Below are 24,727 nucleotides of genomic sequence, written 5' to 3'. Positions count from 1 at the left end.
AGTATCGATCGTCGTAGTATGAAAAAAACTACTATCGAATATCGTAAATCGATTGGCTTCCATCCATAGCGCCAACCAACCAACCAAAACGTAAACAAACAAGTTTAGCTGCTAACTCATGTTTTCCAATTTTTCATCGTATCGTGTCATCGTATTTACTTATTAATTGTTTAATGTAAAACGGATTGAAAATAAAACTTTGTAAAGAAAACCAAACCGACAGACAGAAGAGAGAGGACAGAGACAACAAAAACTACTAGCACTAGCCTGAAAGGAGAGGAAAATATTTGATTCAATTATGTTATTGAATTATTCCAACATTGTTCCTTTTGATAAGTTTCATGGTGCATACTAGTGCATTATTATGGAGGAAATATGCAAAGGTCATCTAAACGCTTTTAAAAGTAAGGGGGGTGGTAATTGGTAATTTATCTGCCGTTAATTGCACATATTACTGGAATATTAATTTTAAAATTCCTCCGTAATCTAAGTTCTTATATATTCATCATGCTGGTTATCAGCCTTACTGTAATTGCATAATAAACAATAAACATTTTCATTGGCAAATTTTATGCCAGGTTCATAGATATTATGTTGTACTTATTTATTTGCATTCACTCTCACTGTAATATTGTGAATAAAATTATGGCCTTCCGTCGTCAAGACCACATCACGACGTTTAACGACAGACATAGGAGCTATAGGAGCAGCTGCAGCAGAAGGCACCAATAGTTTACTTCCACCAGTTCCACCATGAGACAGCCGGTGAGCCAGAGCCGATACTAAAAAGTCGATGTCTGTCATCCGGTAGAAAACAAGCTCGATATTTAACCGAATGCCTACCATATCGTTGTGAACCCAGCGCTCTGCGGTAAGCTGAATTTTTATTCCAGGATTAGTGTTGCCTACAGTATTATTTTGAGGCTTCTGATTGGCTGAGGGAACATCCTTACCGCGACGATACGGTTGATGTCAACGGCCTCGGTGGTGTAGTGGATAGTGCTGGGCTGATGATCCTAAGGACCCGGGTTCGAATCCCACCCGCAGCACAATTTTTTTGTATTGGATTTTTTTCATTATCAACAAGTAGTTTGGTTGGTTTGGTTAGGTTATGACGGTTTAATTTTATAATTAAAGCATTATGAAATTGAATTTTGCCTATTTATAGTTTTATTTTATGAACAGAAATATTTTTTTTCGGTTAAACCTTCATTTGATTTTTCATTATTAGCAAGTCTGGTTAGTTTGGTTAGGTTATGATAGTTTAATTTAGGATTTGAGGCATTTATAATTTTATTTTATGAACAGGAACTATTTTTTCGATTAATAAACCTTCATTAGATTTTTTCATTGTCAGCACGTTTGGTTGGTTTGGTTAGGTTGTGACGGTTTAATTTAATAATAAAAAAATGTAAAATTGAATTTGAGGCATTTATAATTTTATTCTATGAACAAAAATAATTTTTCAATTACTAAACCTTCGTTATAGTCAATCAGAAGCCTCTAAATGACACTGTTGGCAAAATTAATCCTGAAAAACAAATTGTGCCTCCGGCAACTCAGTTTCTTCTTCTTCTTGCCTTTTTCTTCTTGCTTCTTGCTTCGTCGCTCTCCGCTTCGCGTTCCCTTTCCGTTTAGCGCTAACCGCTAGTCCCCTTCTTCTTCTCTTCTCTGCTGCTCTCTCAGCGTCTCTTTCCTCTCCCTTTCCAGCTCCATCACCAATCACCATCACCATCATCTCGATCTCCTCTGCGTATTGCTGTTTGCTGTTTGTTTGCTGTGTTTGGTTTGAGCTGAACGAAAAAAGCTATTGCAACTGCAAGCATAGTTCGCGTTTCTGACTAAAGTGAATTCTAATTTATTAACATTTGACCTGATCCTTCGGATATTTGCTCATAAAACTCTATAACTTAACCCATTTTTACAGTGGAGACCACGTTTCTGGCAAGGGTAAATTGTCACTTCTCCCCGTTTTCATCAATTTGAATCATATCATAGTTGAATTTTTCTTTTCCCTTTTTCGCGTAGGCCTAATACACAGTATTAGACCGTGCTTAAACTTGTTATCCTAGCTGCATGCACTAATTTTGAATCAGGGTAGGCCTACAAAGAATGGTAAGTCACCAACAGTAAGTTAGGCTAACTTACATCCTAGGCCTACATAGACCTAGGCTAGTAATTTACTCTGTAGGCCTATGTTAATTGGACACCTTAAAGTTCCGTTCCTTTAATTTTAGCTCATAGGCCTAATTTAGGTGGGTACACTTCCATATCTGTTGGCACAAACAACCGAATGGAAATATTGATTGATAAGTTATATCGAATTAAACAATCGAACAATCAATATTAGGCTACTCGTTCGGTTGTTTGTGCCAACTGATATGGAAGTGTACCCATTTAGGCTTCTTAACACGTTCGCTGCGGGCCATCAAATGGCAAGCGTAGCCCCAGTGCGGCGCAGCCCGCAGCGTCGAACAAACCCAATTGACGGGTGTTTGGCTCTCATATTTCGGTATGACGAATAGCAACGTGCGGTGATGTCCTGTTTTATAACAAGAGTCGACGTAGTTCGCCAAACACTCACATATAGCAGCACTGCTTGGAACGTAGCCGGTCCCATCGTATTGCCAATTGGAGGGAGAAAGACGGGACAACAAGTTGATTTTTTAGTTTGCCAGACGGGGATTTTATCGGGAAATTTTACTACCAACCTACAACACAACAAAAAGCAAGTCACCCACTACACGCTAATGTGGAATAGGTCTGCCTTCGACCGACGCTAGAGCAAAAACGATGATATACGAAAGGCATTGCCGAGCGTATCCGATCAGTTACGGCAGCGTCTGAACAGCGCTCGGCCCGTATCCTATCGGATACGCCCGCAGTGAACGTGTTAACTTGAATAAGTACCTACTAGGCTTAGGCCTAACCTTAAACTCAATTTAGCCTAATGTAGGGAAGGGCTAGAAGTTAAATTAAGTTAAGCTTTTCCCTTTTTAAGACACTGAAGTAGGGATGAGCATTGATAGGCAGGCCCTGCCTTTTTGGTAAATTAGGCTAACTGCCTAGGCTATTCGGAAAATCAGCATAGCTTAAGTTAATAGGAACCTGCGTCCTAATGGGGGGGGGGGGGGGGTTGCCATAAAATTGGAAATTTCGGTTAGAAATAGGCCACAAAATTAACACATTTAAGTGTATGACTGGTTTTCCCGGCCGGTGAGCTCATATTGAACTTATTTATTGTAGTGGGAATTGCGCAACTACCTACATCAATTGATGTAGGCCAGTTGGAGCACTTGATGTAGTCAGCACTGAACGTGTTAAGTTAAGTTAAGATTCTGTAAGCCTGAATCCTTGCTTTTGTTCCGAGTAAGTACCTAATACAGTAGGCTACTAAGTATGTAAAGTTCATTTTCTGGGTCAATCATGTAAAGGGCTTAAGTTACTTAGCCCTAGTTATGATCTTATCCTTAATCAAGTCAATGTAGTACAAGGAAAAATGTGTTTCGGATTCCACTATAAACTGTAGGTCCCTTACAGTATCACTGAACAGTATCTATCAGTAAGTATTTGTCTATAACTAAGGGCTACCCCCTGGCCGACTTAGACTTGTCACACTGCGTCCGGTCCGGTAACATCGGATTAGGCATGCCAAATCAGGTAAATTCGGAAACCGTTTGAAAACCATTAATTCAAATGGAAATCCCCACACTGCATCCAGCAAGGGTAAATTGTCACTTCTCCCCGTTTTCATCAATTTGAATCATGTCATAGTTGAATTTTTCTTTTTCCCTTTTTCGTGTAGGCCTAATACCCAGTATTAGACGAGTATTACCTCCTTTTGTTAGGTGCGGTCCGGTAAAATTATTTTGTATGAGAAGCGATAGGCTTCTGGCAGACAACTTCTACTCACCAGGGTACTCAGTAGGCACTGACAGTAGCAGCAGACGGGGTTTTGTGGTGATTGTTTACGTTTTACGAGTACGTTTTGTTACAAAATGGCATTAGAAGAGAAACTGATTGTGCTACAGGAGTAGGCCTACCCTGTGCTATATGGCCTGGGCCACAAGGACTACTCAACTTAGTTAGCCTATGAAGGAAAATATTTGGGAGGATTTTAAGGCAGAAATGTCATCATTGTTAAGTAAATATGAGATGGAAAATCTTATTGAAACAGAACAATGCAATGCAAATCTGTACACAAATCTTCTAGGCCAGTCGCCGCTGTTCTCGCATAGACTGGTCGCCGGAACTGGAACGCCTGATTCAGTGTGTGGAAATTTGCCGGATCCGGCGAAAAACACCGGATCAGAATTAACCATACCGGACGCAGTGTGTGACGAGCCTTAGATAGGCATTCAATGCCTAGGAAATATTTTTAATTGTTAGGCCTAATTATTTAAGTTATAGCAATAGGATTTATAAATAGCCCTAACTTACCTAGCCTACTTATTTTTGTTTACTATAGCGCTTCATGAGTTCCCAACAGAGCCCGACTGTACTTGCCCAACAATCAGTGGACCGGGAGAAGGTCTATCAATGGATTATTGAACTTGCCAACCCTGAGACGAGAGAAAATGCTTTGCTAGAACTCAGGTATTTTGAGCCAGTCCTATTGATGTTGTGAGGTACCTACCAAATTTTGAAGGGATAAAAACTTACCATGTTGATATAAACACCAGAACCAGAATTCGTTAAATAATATGAAGTAGGTATTGAAGTATAAGGCGAGTAGATTTATCAAGTAGGCCTGATAGAATAACAACAACTTACAATAAGTTGATCTTACAGTTTGTCTAGTTTTAAATAATATGGTTTAGTAAAAATCTGTTATTTACATTAGCTCTCGGTTGCTCAATTCAACTAGCTTACTTTAATTAATCTTGTAATAACTGTATTACTCAATATTAATAAGTTAAAAGAACCCGATACTAGGGACAACTTACTACATAGCATGTTAACTCCGACTGCCGTTCCACTCCGCTTCGTGCCATCGTTCCTAGTCGGTGACGTCACTCAGCAGTGCAGCCAACCACACACACGAACTCAATAATCTTCTGGCAATGTAATATAGCCTTATATATTACACTCGCCCAAACTTAAAATAAAACTCTTCTCTAACGGCCTAACCTTTTTCTTCTAGGCTAAGCCAAATCAACAATTTTTTTTTTCTTCTTTTACAATTTTTTTTGTTTGTTTATAAGCTTCACAAAATACTTCAGTAATACTAAATAAACTTTTTTTCTTCAAATAAAATAAACATAAAATCTTCTCTCTCTAACTCGGCCTTTTAACTTAAAGGTCGAGCCGCTTCGGCTTTTGCACAGTCCTTTGAGATCTCCGAAGTGATGGCGGGCTGCACTGCTGGCTGGGCTGCACTTCGGGATGCTCGTCTGTAGTGTGCGTAGCTGGAGATTTTGGTAGGCCTACACTCCGTTGTTGTCTTGGTGATGTATTCCGAGTTTCCATAACACGAGGTGATCGCTCTGGCGGAGATTGTATTCCCACAGCAGACTTGTTCTCAGGGGATTTGATCGGAGATTGCACTACCGGCCTATTGACTGTAATTTCCTCTTCCTCAGTCAACTTACTAGATCTCAAATGATCAGCGTGGCAGAAACGTATTTTACCTCCCAGGACGCTCACCACATAAGTAGACGGACTTTTCCGCTCCAAAATTCTCCCAGGAATCCAAGAAATGATCTCCTGCCGTACTGACTTCACAAGCACCCTTTCTCCCTCCACAAAGGATCTGAAACTTCCCCGATGGTTATCGGCTGCTTCCTTCTGCGCCTCCCTCTTCTTATCAATGGCTGACAATAAACAGGGTTTAAGCATTGTCAACTTAGTTCTCGGTTTCCATTGAAGGAACAATTCCGCAGGGGTAACACCAGTGACAGTACTGGGTGTGTTGCGAAATGCAAAGAGGAAATTATCCAATTTATGTTGTAAAGAAATGGTCTCAGAACCATTAGCCATAACCTGTCTTTTAAGGTTCTTCTTGACTTCCTGTACAAATCTTTCTGCAGCCCCATTCGAAGCAGGATGGTAAGGAGGTGAGAGCGTAAACTTAATACCGTTGTTGCTCAGAAATTCTCTGAATTCCCCACTAGCAAAATTGGGACCATTATCACTGACCAATTCTTCCGGTAGGCCAAAAGACGCAAACAGCGTACGCAGTTTTTCAATGGTTTTAAACGATGTAGTAGATTTCATGATAAACACTTCTAGCCATTTGCTAAAACTATCAACAACTATGAGCATTTGTTGTCTTGTTAGTGGGTCTTCCGCATAATCCACGTGGCTGCTTCCTTCTGCGCCTCCCTCTTCTTATCAATGGCTGACAATAAACAGGGTTTAAGCATTGTCAACTTAGTTCTCGGTTTCCATTGAAGGAACAATTCCGCAGGGGTAACACCAGTGACAGTACTGGGTGTGTTGCGAAATGCAAAGAGGAAATTATCCAATTTATGTTGTAAAGAAATGGTCTCAGAACCATTAGCCATAACCTGTCTTTTAAGGTTCTTCTTGACTTCCTGTACAAATCTTTCTGCAGCCCCATTCGAGGCAGGATGGTAAGGAGGTGAGAGCGTAAACTTAATACCGTTGTTGCTCAGAAATTCTCTGAATTCCCCACTAGCAAAATTGGGACCATTATCACTGACCAATTCTTCCGGTAGGCCAAAAGACGCAAACAGCGTACGCAGTTTTTCAATGGTTTTAAACGATGTAGTAGATTTCATGATAAACACTTCTAGCCATTTGCTAAAACTATCAACAACTATGAGCATTTGTTGTCTTGTTAGTGGGTCTTCCGCATAATCCACGTGGCTGCTTCCTTCTGCGCCTCCCTCTTCTTATCAATGGCTGACAATAAACAGGGTTTAAGCATTGTCAACTTAGTTCTCGGTTTCCATTGAAGGAACAATTCCGCAGGGGTAACACCAGTGACAGTACTGGGTGTGTTGCGAAATGCAAAGAGGAAATTATCCAATTTATGTTGTAAAGAAATGGTCTCAGAACCATTAGCCATAACCTGTCTTTTAAGGTTCTTCTTGACTTCCTGTACAAATCTTTCTGCAGCCCCATTCGAGGCAGGATGGTAAGGAGGTGAGAGCGTAAACTTAATACCGTTGTTGCTCAGAAATTCTCTGAATTCCCCACTAGCAAAATTGGGACCATTATCACTGACCAATTCTTCCGGTAGGCCAAAAGACGCAAACAGCGTACGCAGTTTTTCAATGGTTTTAAACGATGTAGTAGATTTCATGATAAACACTTCTAGCCATTTGCTAAAACTATCAACAACTATGAGCATTTGTTGTCTTGTTAGTGGGTCTTCCGCATAATCCACGTGGATGCGCTGCCACCTACTTGAAGCTCTAGGCCACTGACATAATGGCACCTTAGCCACAGCATTCCTTGTACACTGACACACATGACATGAGAGAACAGTCTCTTCAATGGTTTTATCAATCCCCGGCCACCAAACAAAGCTTCGGGCTAACATTTTCATCCTATTTATTCCGGGATGCTGATCATGCAGCAATTGGATAACGGCACTCCTCAGTTTCTCTGGCACCACTACTCGACTACCCCATAAAACACACTGGTTCTCTACGGACAACTCATCCCTTCTTCGAAAATAAGCAACCAGCTCAGAATCTTGACTATCACGCCATCCATGCCAAATGAAATCTCTGACCTTTGTCAAAACAGGATCAGTATCAGTAAGTCGAGCGATATCCTTAGCAGTAATAGGATTGAGATCACTCACCAATTTGAAACAGTCAAAGGCCTCTACCAGGGAAGAAACATGAGAGATGTAGTTGGAATCCAGCTCCAATTGGTCGTCATCAGGTAACGGTAATCTCGAAAGAGCGTCCGCATGTGGCAAGTCCAAGCCACGGCGGTACTTTACTTCAAAACTGTAGGCAGAGAGGATCAGGGCCCATCGTTGAAGACGCGCAGCGGCGACACAGGGAACTCCCCGCTTATTTCCAAAGATTGTCACTAAAGGAGCATGGTCAGTCTGTAACACGACATTTTTCCTACCGTAAATATATTTATGGAATTTTTTTACTCCAAAAACAAGAGCCAAAGCTTCTCTATGCAACTGTGAATAATTTCTTTCACTAGCACTCAAGGATTTCGATGCGAAGGCAATAGGCCTCTCTACTCCATCAATTAGGTGCGAAAGCACGGCACCAACACCTCGTGGACTTGCGTCACAAGTCAAAACTAATGGTCTATTTACATCGTAATGAACTAAGACATCTGAAGACAATACCCATGTCTTACTTTCTTGAAAAAGAGAAGAACATTGGGATGACCATACCCACGGTGCATCCTTACGAAGTAGATCGTAAAAACAGCTAAGTTTGTCTGAAAGATTGCAAATAAACTTCCCATAATAATTTATAAGGCCTACATAGGCTCTTAACTCTTCCTTTGAAGTTGGCTCGGGTGCATTCCGAATCGCCTCCAAAATACCCTCCTGCGGGCTGATCCCTTTGGACGACAAACAGTAGCCTAGGTACTGTACTGACGGCTGTAAGAATTTACATTTAGAATCATTTACCTTGACTCCATAACTTTGAAGACGTTGAAGAACACTCTCCAAGCGTGACAACGCTTCCTCTTGCGAAGATCCACCCACCAGTACGTCATCCAAATATGCCACTGACCCAGGTAGGCCACCAATAATTTTGTCCATGGCCGCTTGAAAGAGAGCCGGAGCCGAAGACAAACCATACGGCAGACGTCGCAAACGCACTAAGCCTTTGTGCGTAGTTAGAGTCAAGAGTGGTTGGGACTCCTCCGCCACAGGAAGTTGGAGATACGCTGCCTCCAAGTCCAAAACTGAAAACCAGCTACAACCTGCTAGAGTAGCAAAAATGTCCTCCGGTTGAGGCAAGGGATAGTGTTCCGACTGGATCACTTGATTAAGGGTTACTTTAAAGTCCCCGCAGAGTCGCACCCCACTTTTCTTCTGAATCACCACAATAGGAGTAGCCCACTGAGAGCTGGTAACGGGATAAGCAATACCTTCAGCAATCATCCTATCAATCTCATCTTCTACTGATTTACGCAACGTGTAAGGAACAGGGCGATATTTACAAAATTTTGGCACAGCATCCTCTTTTAGCACAATACGTGCCTCAACATCCTTAATTTCACCAGGACCTCCTTTGAACACAGAGGCATACTTTTGTTTCAAACCAGAAACGACTTTAGGCTCATCGGCCTTACCTAGGGTTAGGTTAGGTTCACCACCCTTAGATTTAACACTGCCTGATAGGCTATTAAAATTACAAGTAAAAATAGATTTCCAGTCAAAAGCAATATGTTGTAGCCAACTACGGCCTAGAAGCATAGGCTGGTTCGTACGACCAATCTTAACGACTATCATAGGTAAATGATAAGTCTGGTCCATGTAGGCTACTTTGACTAAAGCTTGTCCAATAACATTGACTTCATTGCCTGAATATGTAAGCAACTTGATATCTACAGTACTCAATTGTACATGAGGGAAATATTTGTTAAACAATTCTTGAGGGCACACAGTTAGTGCCGAGCCAGTATCAATTTCCATTAATACGGATACATTCTCTATTTCTAGGCTTACCTTAAAGGCAGAAACATTATCACCAGAATTCATACTGTACAAAGACAAACTTTCAAACTCCACTTCATCTGGACCACCACTAGGCCTAGGCCTATTTTCCTCTTCCATCTGATGGATTTTAAATTTACCACTTTTTATGGAATTTTTCACTGGATTTTCTGATTTGAACCTACAAACCTTACTGATATGACCCAACTTTTTACACCCATGGCACTTGTAATTACTATACGGGCAATTATTAGCCCTATGCTCTGGATTGCCACAACGAAAACACTTATTTATCTGAGACATATCTCCCTTCACATCACTTGAATTTGATTTAGATCCCGCACTGTGAAAATTTGAACCTCGGTTGGAAACACGTGGATTCTTCTTGACCTGAAACCTGGAAATTTCCTGAACACTTGTATTCGAGAATAGACCTGTTTGTTTCTCGGCCTGTTCAAGCCTGAGTGCAAGAGCCAACGTTTTCTTCAAATCCATTTCTTCGGAAAGTAATTTTTGACGAATTGCTTCATTTTTAATTCCCGAAACTAACTTGTCTCTCAGTGCGTCCGATAAGAATGTTCCAAAATCACATGTCGAAGCCAAATGCTTCACTGCCACTACGAACTCGGCAATACTTTCAGATTGTTTCTGGCATCGACTATAAAAAGTATAACGCTCAGCGACCACAAGGCGTTTAGGAGAATAATGATCTTCCAAGATTTTGCTCAAATTATCGTAAGATTCTTCATCAATCTTCTTAGGAGAAATAAGATCGGTGAGGACGGCTAATATTTTAGGGCCTATTACAGTAATCAAGATGGAGACCTGCTTCACGTCCTTGACCTCGTTGGCCTTGAAAAAGTGTTTCAAACGTAACAAATACGAACTAATATCTTCTTCGTACGGATTAAACTCCGATATCCGACCGATACTAGACATTTCACGCACACGCGGATTTAATTTCGTCGCCAAATGTAATAACTGTATTACTCAATATTAATAAGTTAAAAGAACCCGATACTAGGGACAACTTACTACATAGCATGTTAACTCCGACTGCCGTTCCACTCCGCTTCGTGCCATCGTTCCTAGTCGGTGACGTCACTCAGCAGTGCAGCCAACCACACACACGAACTCAATAATCTTCTGGCAATGTAATATAGCCTTATATATTACAAATCTAATGTTTGCCTACCATCACCTTCTTTGACTAGGCTATGCACGGAACAACTCTCAGCTCTCATACTAACAAGCACAACACTTTCATTATACCTACAAATTAATTTGTAAATAAATTTGTAAATAATGTAATATTTGTAATTTGTTATATATGACCTACAGAGTCATATATAACAAGTCAACAGATAGGTAGTGTTGACTGAGATGAATTGAGTTGTAACATTATTTTAGTCTCCCACTTTCAGTCAGCATAGCTGAGGTTGGCCGTTGTTCATCACAGATGGGTAGAGTGAGTCAAAAGCATAATCAACAATATTACCTTGAGTAAACTTAATAGTTTAGGTACTTCTCTAGTCAGTCCATATCAGCTCACACAGGTCACTGAAATCATGGCTCTCTGGACTTAATGGATTGATATCTCTACTACTACGTTGTATTTAAAAGCCCGATGAAGCAGATCATGGTATAAAACATAATAATAATAGCCAATAAATATAGTTTCATGGGTTATTAGCCTAATTAAAAATTATAAAGTGTCGTATATTTTCATAACCAGTTCTGGATACATCTGTTGATATTATTGTATTTTTTATTATTATTTACAAATTAATTTGTAGGTATAATGAAAGTGTTGTGCTTGTAAGTATGAGAGCTGAGAGTTGTTCTGTGCATAGCCTAGTCAAAGAAGGTGATGGTAGGCAAACATTAGATTAATTAAAGTAAGCTAGTTGAATTGAGCAACCGAGAGCTAATGTAAATAACAGATTTTTACTAAACCATATCATTTAAAACTAGACAAACTGTAAGATCAACTTATTGTAAGTTAATAAACTATGCTATTTTCCTTCCTTGTGACATCTATTAGTCTATCACAGGAAACTGAACCAAGGGAGATAAAATAAAATTTAAATTGTAGCCTACCAAATTTTTTGGTGAGTGCCTCATTCAACGAGGTCCATGTTCTTGTTTTATAACAAATAAGTATGGACGGGATGTCGACTTCAGCATCCCAAAGTCAATGTAAAATTATAGTTATAGCAAGAAGCCTGAGGATGATAGTGAGGCTAGATGGTTTTAGTGAACAGTATGCTTGTAATGATATTTCACCTTAACCGTGTTTTACAGCAAGAAGCGTGAGGTGGTGCCGGACCTGGCACCCATGTTGTGGCACTCGTTTGGCACGACAGCTGCCTTGCTACAAGAGATCATCAACATATACCCAGCCATCAACCCAGCTACTCTAACGGCCCACCAGTCAAACCGAGTATGCAATGCCCTCGCCTTGCTGCAATGTGTGGCGTCTCATCCGGAGACTCGTAGTGCCTTCCTGCAAGCGCACATCCCGCTGTTCCTCTATCCCTTCCTCCACACTGTCAGCAAGACCAGGCCATTTGAATATCTCCGCTTGACTAGCCTGGGCGTCATTGGCGCTTTAGTGAAGGTAAGCAAATTGTTGGATTTAGGCCTATCTTTTTTTATTTAGCTTACTTTCTGTGAGTAGAGAATTGTAGAGATGCTTAACATTTTAGCCATTGCCCCAAAGTTGTACAATTGGCCAACAGTTTTCCTAAAATATTGGTTCAGGCCAGAATTAATGTTCAGGCCAAGTTCGGATTGGGTTATTCACATTTTGGGAAAAGATGTGGGAACGGCTCAATTATGACCGCAGAATCGATATCTGTTAAGATTGTGCAAATTAAAATTCATAATCTTGCTGCGACTGTGTGGTATCTTAATGATTTTGCTGTGACCGTGAAAGTTGTTTACAATTTTACCATGATCGCAAGTATGTTTTTGTTTGCGACCTCAACAACCCAGTTATTAGTTGTTGTTGTTATTAAGTTAGTTGGTTTTGTTGTTCGGTTGTAGGAGAGATATTAATTGTAGAATAAAAATTAATTTGCAAAAAAATCTATAATTTCAAAATTAACCCGATTTTGGCCCAAGATCTGAAGGTGAAAGTAATGATGATGACAAGATGTGTGAAATTAGTTATGGATGACCCAATGTTGTGAGTTTCAATAATAGGCTTTTGGTAATTAGTGGTTTAATCCTATAGCCACAATTATAATAGAGATGTCTCGATAACATTGTATAGCCTATTCCATTCTCGATGCCAATAACATTATATCAAAATGTTAATTTTCTGTATGAATTGGTTACACCACAACCACCACTTTTTTTATCATCAGGCTAAACAAAGTAATTTTGGGGTAAGTGAGAAGTGTTTTTGTAGTAAAGAAAAAAAAATAAGCAGCAATGAAAACACAATTAACTTTAAAACACACTAAATAAATCATCAATCATTTTAGCCTCTGGATTGCTTAGGCCTATATGTTAATTGATATTATAAGGCCTTACCTTAGCAATCCTGTTTTTTGATCCGAAATTAATTTGTCTTAAATGTTGTGAAACTTTCTACAAAACCCAACTGGTGGATTCTATTTTAGAAAAATTTGGTCTACTTGATTCCGACTGATGATGGACCTTCGGGCCCGAAATTAATTTTGGATAAAAAAACAGCATTGCTAAGGTAAAGCCTTATAATATCAATTGACATAAGCAATCCAGAGGCTAAAATGATTGAGGATTTATTTAGTGATTTTAGTGTGTTTTAAAGTTAATAGTGTTTTCATTGCTGCTTAATTTTTTTTCTTTACTACAAAAACACTTCTTACTTACCCCAAAATTACTTTGTTTAGCCTAATGATAAAAAAGTGGTGGTTGTGGTGTAACCAATTCATACGGAAAATTCAGTAATATTTTGATATAATGTTATTGGCATCGAGAATGGAATAGGCTACAATGTTATCGAGACATCTCTATTATAATTGTGGCTATAGGATTAAACCACTAATTACCAAACGCCTATTATTAAAACTCACAACACTGGGTCATCCATAACTAATTTCACACATCTTGTCATCATCATTACTTTCACCTTCAGATCTTGGGGGGAAATTAATTTCGGATCAAAAAACAGGATTGCTACTTAAGGTAAGGCCTTATAATATCAATTACTAATTAAATACCTCATCAAAGGTAAATGAAGATCTTTTTAACAAATTACCTGTATAAAAAATGATTAAAACAGTCATTTTCTGTGGCCGTGAACACATCTTGTTCATCTTCTGTGTTCTCTGTTAAATCCAGAATATCTTGATCAGCCACGGAAACATCATCAAAGTCTTTCATGGTCGTGGCAAAATTTTCTGTTGTTTTTTAGCGAATTTCCCTATAGGGAAGTAGCTATTACCGTAGGTCTCATGGTAAGACCTAAGCCCGGGACCGATTTACTTTTTCATTTTGATGTCCCCAGAGGCCAAAAACACCATTCGTTCAAATTTTTATATATCTATATATATATATATATATATATGTGTCCATCCGCACGATAACTTGAGTAATTTTTGTCCGATTTTGATAAAATTTGGTAGGGATGGACGGGTCCCGAAATTTCGGGAATTTTTCGGGAAAAAAATATTCCCGATTATCGGGACGGGATTACATTTGACTCGGGAATTTTTCGGGACGGGATTTGGTCCGATCGTCGGCGATTTTTCCGCTTAGCGAGTGCCGATAACGCCGTTATTGCGAGCGATAGGTCCGCGAACGCAGGAGACGAAGTCATACCGACGATCGCGCCGTGACCGCGGAGTCCTACCGACGATCGCGCCGTGACCGCGGAGTCCTACCGACGATCGCGCCGTGACCGCGGAGTCCTACCGACGATCGCGCCGTGACCGCGAGTCATACCGACGATCGCGCCGTGACCGCGAGTCATGACGACGATCGCGCCGCGGACGATTGACCGCGGAGTCATGCTGACGATCAAGCCGCGGACGATTGACCGCGGAGTCATGCTGACGATCAAGCCGTGATCGCAAGTCATACCGACGATCGCGCCGTGACCGCGAGTCATACCGACGATAACCCCGTGACCGCGGAGTCATACCGACGATCGCGCCGTGACCGCGAGTCATACCGACGATCGCGCCGTGACCGCGAGTCATACCGACGATCGCGCCGTGACCGCGAGTCATGACGACGATCGCGCCGTGACCGCGGAGTCATGCTAACGATCGAGCCGTGATCGCGAGTCATACCGACGATCGCGCCGTGACCACCAGTCATACCGACGATAACCCCGTGACCGCGGAGTCATGCTGACGATCGAGCCGTGATCGCGAGTCATACCGACGATCGCGCCGTGACCGCGAGTCATACCGACGATAACCCCGTGACCGCGGAGTCATACCGACGATCGCGCCGTGACCGCGAGTCATACCGATGATCACGCCGTGACCGCGAGTCATACCGACGATCGCGCCGTGACCGCGAGTTATGACGACGATCGCGCCGTGACCGCGGAGTCATGCTGACCATCGAGCCGTGATCGCGAGTCATACCGATTATCATGCCGTGACCGTGGAGTCATACCGACGATAACCCCGTGACCGCAGAGTCATACCGACGATCGCGCCGTGACCGCGAGTCATACCGATGATCACGCCGTGACCGCGAGTCATACCGACGATCGCGCCGTGACCGCGAGTTATGACGACGATCGCGCCGTGACCGCGGAGTCATGCTGACCATCGAGCCGTGACCGCGAGTCATACCGATTATCATGCCGTGACCGCGGAGTCATACCGACGATAACCCCGTGACCGCAGAGTCATACCGACGATCGCGCCGTGACCGCGAGTCATGACGACGATCGCGCCGTGACCGTGAGTCATGACGACGATCGCGCCGTGACCTTGAGTCATACAGACGATCACCCCGTGACCCGTGAGTCACAAGTTACTATAGGTACCTGTAAATTGTTACAAATTTTTTGGTTTTTATAGATCAGTGCCACAAATGGTAAAAATTGATTTCGTATGTCATTTTTGGTAACTGCAATACAGTACTTTCTTTTTATGCACAGAAAAAAATCCCGTCCCGTCCCGTCCCGAAAATTGGGAAGGAAATAAAAATCCCGTCCCGTCCCGTCCCGAACTAAAAATTCAATCCCGTCCATCCCTAGTTTGAAGGTGTAAGGCGGGATAAACTTGAACGAGTTCGCGAACCAGCATGATCGGACTATGGGAACGGGGGTTTATGGGGGGTTTTATGGGGTAAAAATAGGTTTTTCCCATTTTTGACCCTAAAAACACAAAATTTCACAATTTATTTTTAAACCATTTTGTAGAGCTTAAAAAAACAAATAATTTAGTATATTGAAACGTTATTATGCGCCTAATTGTTACGGAGAAAATTAAAAAAAATTGTAATTTTAAAATTCTCATGTTATTCTTATGGAGAATAAGTCAACTGTTGTAGTTTGCTTGTTTATGAACATATTTTGATCAAATTTCGAAAATACATTAATTTCTTACTAAACCACAGTACCTTTTAATATTTTACATTAAAAAAATCTTTTTTACCCTCCCTGTTGCAGCAAACCTAAGTACTCATTAAACTAATTCTGTTTAAATAGGGAATAAATGTGATATTTTAAAGGAGACATTTTATTTAAAATCCAATCAGGCAGATGGAAATTCGCTAAGTCTGCAGGTTTGCTGCGGCGGGAGTATTTTTTTATAAATGTTTTTTAACTTCATTTGAAAGGTAGCCTATTTGGTTTGATAAATATTTGCTTGTGTTTATTGTTTTCTGAAAAGATAACTAGTCAATTACGACCACGTCTAAATGAAAATAATCTTAACTGAGTTTTAAATTAGGCTAAGATCTAAAAATTGTCATCATCCTATTTTTTTTAATTTATATTTTTTATTAAACTTTGTACTAATTGACATATAATGATTACAGACTGATGAGCAGGAAGTGATTACGTTCCTATTGACCACCGAAATAATCCCCCTTTGTCTCCGCATCATGGAGTCAGGATCTGAACTGTCCAAGACTGTTGCAACTTTCATCCTTCAGAAGATACTGCTCGACGACAGTGGTCTCTCTTACATCTGCCAGACTTACGACCGCTTCTCTCACGTTGCCATGATTTTGGTAAGTAACCATTTAATAGTTCCTGGAGTATAGGCCAGTTTTAACAGATTCAATTGTTCTTGGTGTATGTAATTGCATCTTTTTAACCGACTTTCCCACTACCAACAAAAGGAGGAGGTTCTCAATTTGTTTGTGGCAATGTTTTTTTTTCTTCTATGTATGTTCACTAGAAGTGCGCGAGCCTGAGATTTTCAACTGAGCCGAGCTTATGAAAAAAAGCTCTCGAGCCTCGAGCTTTACCGAGCCGAGCTTTTTTCTATTATAAATAAACGCAATTACTGTACAAATAATAAGTTAAGCCTAGTCAAAAACCTTTTTTAGTTAAGATTAAACAATTTAAAGTTAAGATGCATCATTCCACTATATTATGGTGAATTGAATGTCAGAAAAATTATCCTAAAATTGCTATAGCTCTTAATCTGTAACAAAAGGTAATAGTTTGACTAATTTGAAGAATGTTTATGTAAACTCATTAAAAAATGTGACTAATTTAAATAATGTTTATGTAAACTCATTAGAAAACGTGTAGTTAATTTTGGGAAAATAAATACTGTAGGTACTTCATTTTTGCCACTACAGTAGTTGTAAAAACTGCCTTATTGACAATCGACTACTGTAACTCGATAGATTCATTCAATACTTTAATTTTGTTCAACTTACCGTATTGTTGACTTTGACTGTTGTAGGAAAGTAGTAATAGTAGACCTGTTGCTAGCTCTGCCGAATGACGATATGGGTGGTTGTTTATTGAACATTTAGTTTACGCTGGGCTGGACTAGCCTTTATATTAAGTTGGATAGTTTTTTTTTTTTTTTTTTTTTTTTTTTTTGTAAGGATGGGGATTAAATATTAATATTAATTAATATAATTAATATTAAATATTAAACATCAACACAATATTATTTATTAAATTTGGACGTAGAAAATCATGTCTTCCGAGATCACGGCAAAAGCGTGAATTTTTTGACGGTGCGAACTTTGCAGATGTGTTTTATGATCGCGATCGTAGAAGCTTGGCTTGAGCTCGATTTTCCGACTTTAGGCTCAATCTCTCAAGCCTGTAGGCTAGGCTCGGCTCGGCTCCAAAATCGAGCTGCTCGCACACCTCTAATGTTCACTAATTTCATCCTTCAGAAGATACTCCAGGACGACAATGGTTTCTCTTACATCTGCCAGACTTTCGATCGCTTTTATCGCATTGCCACGATTTTGGTAAGTAACCATTTAATAGTTCCTGGAGTTTAGGCCTACAGGTATAACAGATTCAATTGCTCTTGGTCTATGTAGTTGCATCTTTTTAACCGACTTCCCCACTACCGGTACCAAAAAAAGGATCAGGTTGTCAATGTGATTGTGGCAATGTTTTCACCTTCCTCCCATGCCATAGTATATGGAGAAAGTATTGTTTTTCTATGTATGTTCATCAATTTCTCTGTGATTCTTTTACCGATCAGCAAGTTCCACCACCAAAATAACCTGGAGAGTTTCTATTTGGTACCATATAGCATTATGTTTTTTAAGTGTTTTAATTGTTTCGGTAAAAAATGTTGAAAACCTCAAATATTCTACATTTATTTTGTTTGTATTTGAGCAGAGAAGGCAATAATTAATCACATGCAATGTGGACATCCTCTTTTAAATTTTGAGTATGATGTGTCAAAAATCACCATAGAGCCGCGCCTTAAATACGTGAACTTGACTATTACAAAACTTTACTTAATTGAAATATTTCATTCTTTTTAGAGCGTTTGAAGTTGGTTGTATTTTGTTTACAAAAAAAAATAAAATAAGCAGGATCATTAATTCGGAAGAAATATTACCTACAAGCTAAAATACACTAAAAAATAATTGATTTTATATGGTTTTTGCCTTTTCCTCTCTAAATGCAATTGTGTGCATTATCCTTGAAGTGTTTATCTAATCTGACTCCTTTCTTTGTCTTCCTTGAGAACTTAATGAAACTGATCTATTACCAAGATCAAGCCGTACCATTTGTGGTTCAAGGATCAATTCTGTTCCGTCTTTTCCGGCACCGTAGACTTCCACTATTAATACATTTGAATTACTATAAAATCAAAGGAATATTACCATTTTGTACTTAAAACTTGCATTAATCAACTTGTTTAATCTTCCAGGGGAAAATGGTACTCTCTTTGGCCAAAGACCCGTCTGCTCGTCTGTTGAAACATGTTGTTCGTTGTTACCTGCGACTCTCGGACAATGCTCGGTAGGTTGAGTTTGTTTTTGGTGGGAGTTGAATGTAGAATGAATGCAGAACATTAATTTTAATGGTTTAAGGACAACATTTGGACGTTTATTTGAGTTTAATTTGGCCTAATTCAAATTATCACCATCAACATTACATTGAGACAGCAGAACACTTCATTAATGTATATTTCATTGTGAATATGAATGCAAGTTGAGTATGGAATTGAGTGGATGATCTGGGTTACTAAGACCAACTCTATTGAGTCCAGTCCAGTATAAAAACCATAAACAATCTATGTGTTTTTCTTTAATTTTACGCATAGCAAAATTATAAGTTATGATTGACAGCAATCCATGGAACTGGATTATTCTCATTCTGGGTAAAAAACAACCTTAGTGTAAGCTCTCCTCTTGTTTTGTGATCATCTATTTATTTACATTTGTTGTCATGAGAGCCGAAGCCCCCTGACTGCATACCCGGTACCTATCCTTTAGGACATACCCGGGCCCCATGATGTAGGCCGAAGCTTACGCATCAACCTTTAGCACATCATGGGCGGATGACTTAAGGTCATCAGGCTCGCCGGCTGCCGAAGCAGACCCTTCGGAAGGAGGGTTGCCCCTCGATCCTAACCAGGGATTCCGGCTGCTTGTTTAAGCGTCACTCCACCTGGGTTCCACTAGGTCGGGACCTAGAGGTCCATGATAGAGCGCCCCGACGCATTTAGTGCAAGCAACACTCGGGACCTATCTAATCCCTGACAGGCAGAACCCGCCATCGAAAGCCAGGAGGAAGGGGACCGTCAGCACGCTGACGGGGGGAACCCCAACCTCCCATTTACACCGCTGCCCGATCGAGGCCTTACCCATTGCTGGGAAACCAGAGATAACCAGAGCGATAGATCCCCAGATACCCCTGGCGGGCTCGGACCCAGCACCCGATCTACTTCGTTTGCCCGTCAGACCCAACATCACTGCCAAGCCATCAGGGTTTCCCAAAAGGAGGCAGGTATAGAAGTGGAACCCACCCGGATGAACCTATCCACCAAAGGTGGCGACACCCTTGACTCAATTGAGGTTCCGGGAAGAACCCCCCACACTCAAGATAACCATACCGTCCGTGCTCAGAGACATTGGATTGGTTTGCATAAGTACCTACAAACCGTTGCCCTCACACTGCGGAAAGTTACGTTGCCCTTGAGTGTCCCCGTGAGCTGCGGGTACTTGCCCGTTTTCACCTCCAGGAAAGGTTACTTCCAAAGTCGAGGATTTGCCCACTAAATGCTGGTCGCACACAACAAGCAGGCCGAAGCCCAAAGAACCACAGACACAGGTAGGTTAGAGATTATGATGTACTTCCATCTCTCCTAGAGCTAAACACCCCTCCATCCTGGATAAAGGAATGTCACTGGGACCCAATGCCCAGTCGTCCATGTCTGTGGCCAACTTGAAAATGCCGATACCAACACGGAGCATTTACCTCCCCTCTGGGGGCTAGGTATTTCACCTCCCAGGACGAGGCTACTTCCAAAGTCGAGGATATGCCTCACAAAATGCCAGTCGTACACGACAGGTAGGACTCAGTCACAACCACAAGCTACAGGCAGGTGAAAGATCTATGAACTTAATCAACACTAGCAGAGCTGAACACCCCCACCACCCTGAATGGAGGGAATGTCACTGGGTACTCTCACTTTGGGTAAACCCAAAGAGGCTGGCTTGTCCAGTCGTCCATAGCTTGTGGTCTACCTGAAGTGCCGGTTCCAACACCGGGCAATTACCTCCCCTCTGGGAGAGCTAGGGTCCGCGTGGTCGCCCAGGCCACGAACCCACGCAAGCGTGAGCCCCCTGCGGTTTTTGTGATCATCTGGGGAACCTTAAAATATCAATTAATTAACCCATATTTTCTAATTACACAATGATTTAAAAAATAACTATTTGGTATTCATGATGTGCCCAATACCTAAACACAGCTTAGTCATAAGTGTTAAGTGTTACCAATTACTTTTTCAGAGCCAGAGAGGCTTTGCGACAATGTCTGCCGGACCAGCTGCGCGACGCGACCTTCGCCACTTGTCTGCAGGAAGACAAGTCGACCAAACACTGGCTCGCCCAGCTGCTCAAGAACCTAGAGACAGGCCCTGGAGTCGTGCCTGTCGGAATGTCGCCCCTAGTGCCTCAGTAACTCCCCTACCTCACCTGAAATTACCTGACTGATACATCATCCCACTACAGGTTGTGATACCTTCGAGTCAAAGTATTTAGTTCATCATTTGATTGGTTTTTGTCCAATCAGATTCATTTGCGTTCATTGTTCCATTTTGACAATTTTGTGTTAATTTGTGATATTGTGTTTGTAGTAGCTTTAAGACATACAGTAGAACCCCGGTTAACCGAAATAAAGGGAGGAGAGCCGTTGCGGATAACCAATTTTTCGGTTAAGCCTTCATATGCTAAAAATAGCCTATGTATTACCATGGTGTATATAAAAAATGAATTAAAAAAACAATGTCATCTAGGCCTATATAATAGTGACGTGTCAAAACCGAATCTCAAATATCGAGATTCGATCACCGAGTTTAGAGATTCAAAAGTTTCGAAATTAAAGATTTTGGCAGTTTAATTCTTGAAACTGCTGACATATTTTGCATCATTATTATTGTGTCTAAAACTGTTTCCACTTTCCACACAAGCTGAGATCAAACTAATCACCATTAACAGTAATAAATACAGTAAATTGTATTCTGATTCGGAACTTCAAAAGGCATCTTAAATACTACAACTGGAATAACATACAACTCAGTTTCATAGTGATATTTAATAAACACAAATAAATATTGACCATTAAATGTTCTAATTAATCTAATATTCATGTTTATGTTGGTGTCAGGAGCTTAATTTATTTTAATGTTATAACAAATTATGTTGTTTTGGGTTTTTCAGTCACATATTTATGTTATTATGTCAGTGTCAGGAGTGGACCTCTTTCAATTTGATTGCATACTTAAAATTTTATTATTACCTGTATTATTTTGTAACCTTAACCCTTGTAAATACGTTTGCGTCTAGGTTTTGAGATACAAATTTTCTGGTTTTGACCATCACTACTATATAATACAGTGTTTTACAGTGTTACAGTGTACAGTGTACAGTGTGGCCTACAGTGTTGTATTTCAGCTACAGTAATTTTTTTTTTTTTAAGAGGTTGGCGGCCTCTTTTAACCTTGCATTTGCCCGTCCACATAGACTACAGATCTTAAATTTACAGATTTTAAATGGGTTAGAAAATATTTGAACTAAACAACTGAAATTACCAAAGCATTTTACATAATGTATTACTTATATTTTAGCTCTGTTAACCCGGGTTTAGGTTAACCAGGGTTCTACTATAGTTGATTTCCAAATGAAATTACAATCAAGCTTAGCTGAAAGGTTTTTGGATTCAGAAATTAAAGAATTTTGTGGAAGGTAGAGAAAAAAGATTTAAGATTCAACTTAATGTTTTAGTTTTATCTGCATCACTTGTGGTTTTTAAATTTGTATCTTTTTTTAGGGGGAATCCAGCTAGCTTCCTTAAAATTCAAGTGCTCATAGATACAATAAATGTCTGTGTCTGAGTTGAATTATGCATCTTAATTTTTATTAGCAGGTATAAAAATAAAACACAGAAATTTTTTTAGCTTGACATTTTTTTTTGCTTAAGTTGAAATTGTTCTTTAAATATATGGATGTGGTTGGAATTTTTTGAAGCGAGTGATGGCATAAGCAATACTCAAAAATTTCATTTGGAAATCATATAAATTTGATCCTTTATTGTTGTTAAATTAGGAATTAAGAAATAATACACTATACATAATTATAGTAACAAACCGACTGAAAGTACCGTGCATAATACATTTTTTGTTAGTCAATGTTAAAGGCCTAGTAGCAACCAGTACATTAGGATCCTTTATTCAAATAAATAAGACTTCTTTTTCATATTCACTCACAATTCAAATCTTGAATAACGGTGAGAAATATGATTATTTTTTCATTAAAGAAAGGATTTGTAATCCATTTGTATTAAGATTGTATTGAGTGTGCTGAATTGCTGGTTAATATCGCTAACTGTGTTAGTTTATTGTTCCGTCTCGGCAATGAAGTAATTGTCTTAATAGGAATCGTTTTGATAACTAGCTATAAGCCTTTGGTTTTGACATTTTTCCCTAGTGTTAATTTCTTTGGGTCATATTATTCAGATGAAAGGACAGTTTTCAGGCAATAAATGTTGTGGGATAATAATGATGATGTTTTCAGTTGACAATCTTAATTTGACCCTTTTTCGTACAAACTAAAAGCCCTCAATTTGTTTGTATAGTAATTAAGAATATAATATTTATTGTTTAAAGTTTTATAAGCAAAATATAAAATATTGTTTGACTAATTTTTTTGTAGTTCTTTTTAATACCTTACAAATCTATTAATTTGTGAGGGGCACGAAGCAGTGGCAAAAAGACGTTGAAACTAATTTTATAGAAATGATCATTTAAAACCACTTCCAATTTTTTTTTTCACAATACAAAACAAGATTTACTCTAGTACCATGAGGAGTGAGGAATGAGTGTTAGGATAATTTAGTAAAGTATCTAGTATTTCGCGCAATCAACAATATAGGCTACATGTAATAAAGCTAATTACAATAAACTAATGTAAACCTTAGCAAAACTAAATACCCCTGCTGCAGCAAACCTGCCGACTAAGCGAATTTCCATTTGCCTGGATTGATTTTCAATTAATCTATTAAATTAACATTTGTGTTTCGAGTACCTAGGTTATCTGCTACGGGAAACTAATAAAGTGTGTTTTTTATTAAAATATCAATAGCTTAGTATGAAAAAATAAATCCGCCAAGTTTGATCAAAATATATCCTTAAACAAGCCAACTACAACATTTTACAATATTCTCCATAAGAATAACATGGGAATTTTAAATTTACAATTTTTTGAATTTTCTCCGTAACCATTCAATTTACAAAAACACTTTGATATTTGTTTTTTTAAGCTCTTTAAAAAGGTCTGGAGAAAAATTGATAAATTTAGTGTTTTACTCTTACTCTTACTTCCATGGCCCATAGCAAATTTAGTGTTTAAAGGGTAAAAAATTAGAAAACCCATTTTCATCCAATAAAACCCATTCCCATGGTCCCATCATACTAGTTTGCAAACTCATTCAAGTTTATCCCGCCTTACACCTTCAAACTTCAAACCAAATTTTATCAAAATTGGACAAAAATTACTCAAGTAATCGTCCGGACGGACACACATATATCTCTATATACAGGGTGTTTCAGAATTCGTGTCGGATATTTTAGGGTATTGTTCCTGGGTAAGAAACAAATCCAAATATCATATTTAAATTGACCGGAAGTCCTTAGTTACCCACACAGCCGCTATTTTGTTTTTTTCACTTATTAATTATTTTTTTTTAAATGGTAAAAGATATGAAATTGAAACTTTGCAAGAACATTAATGACAACTAGGCAAAGCTACCAAAAAAATTACGAACATTTTTAAAATTCATAAAACAAAATGGCGGCCATTTTAAATTTTGTTTCTTAAATTACTCAAAAACCGTTAGGTTTACAAACAATGTAGAAGAATAACTTTTTTAAGATAATTTAATTACAAATTGATTGACACCTTAATCTTTAAGATTGGATGAATATTAACTGA

The 24,727-nt window shown here is 39.4% G+C and overlaps 1 protein-coding gene across 1 annotated transcript; it reads left to right on the top strand.

The window, feature by feature from the left end:
- Positions 1–1,737: 1,737 nt before the first annotated feature.
- On the top strand, positions 1,738–23,438 carry LOC128991894 (CCR4-NOT transcription complex subunit 9-like). Its single transcript, XM_054415164.1, has 6 exons — positions 1,738–2,115; positions 4,469–4,596; positions 11,921–12,236; positions 16,613–16,807; positions 18,943–19,034; positions 21,029–23,438. Exons 1-6 carry the CDS (start codon positions 2,113–2,115, stop codon positions 21,198–21,200), a joined length of 906 nt encoding a protein of 301 aa, XP_054271139.1. The 5' UTR covers positions 1,738–2,112; the 3' UTR covers positions 21,201–23,438.
- The last annotated feature ends 1,289 nt before the right edge of the window (positions 23,439–24,727 follow it).

The sequence above is a fragment of the Macrosteles quadrilineatus genome, unplaced genomic scaffold, assembly GCF_028750875.1.
Source record: "Macrosteles quadrilineatus isolate MER2022 unplaced genomic scaffold, UCM_ALF_1.0 Scaffold_4__1_contigs__length_99947679, whole genome shotgun sequence".
Lineage (NCBI taxonomy): Eukaryota > Metazoa > Arthropoda > Insecta > Hemiptera > Cicadellidae > Macrosteles > Macrosteles quadrilineatus.
This window is presented reverse-complemented; position numbering and strand designations above follow the sequence as displayed.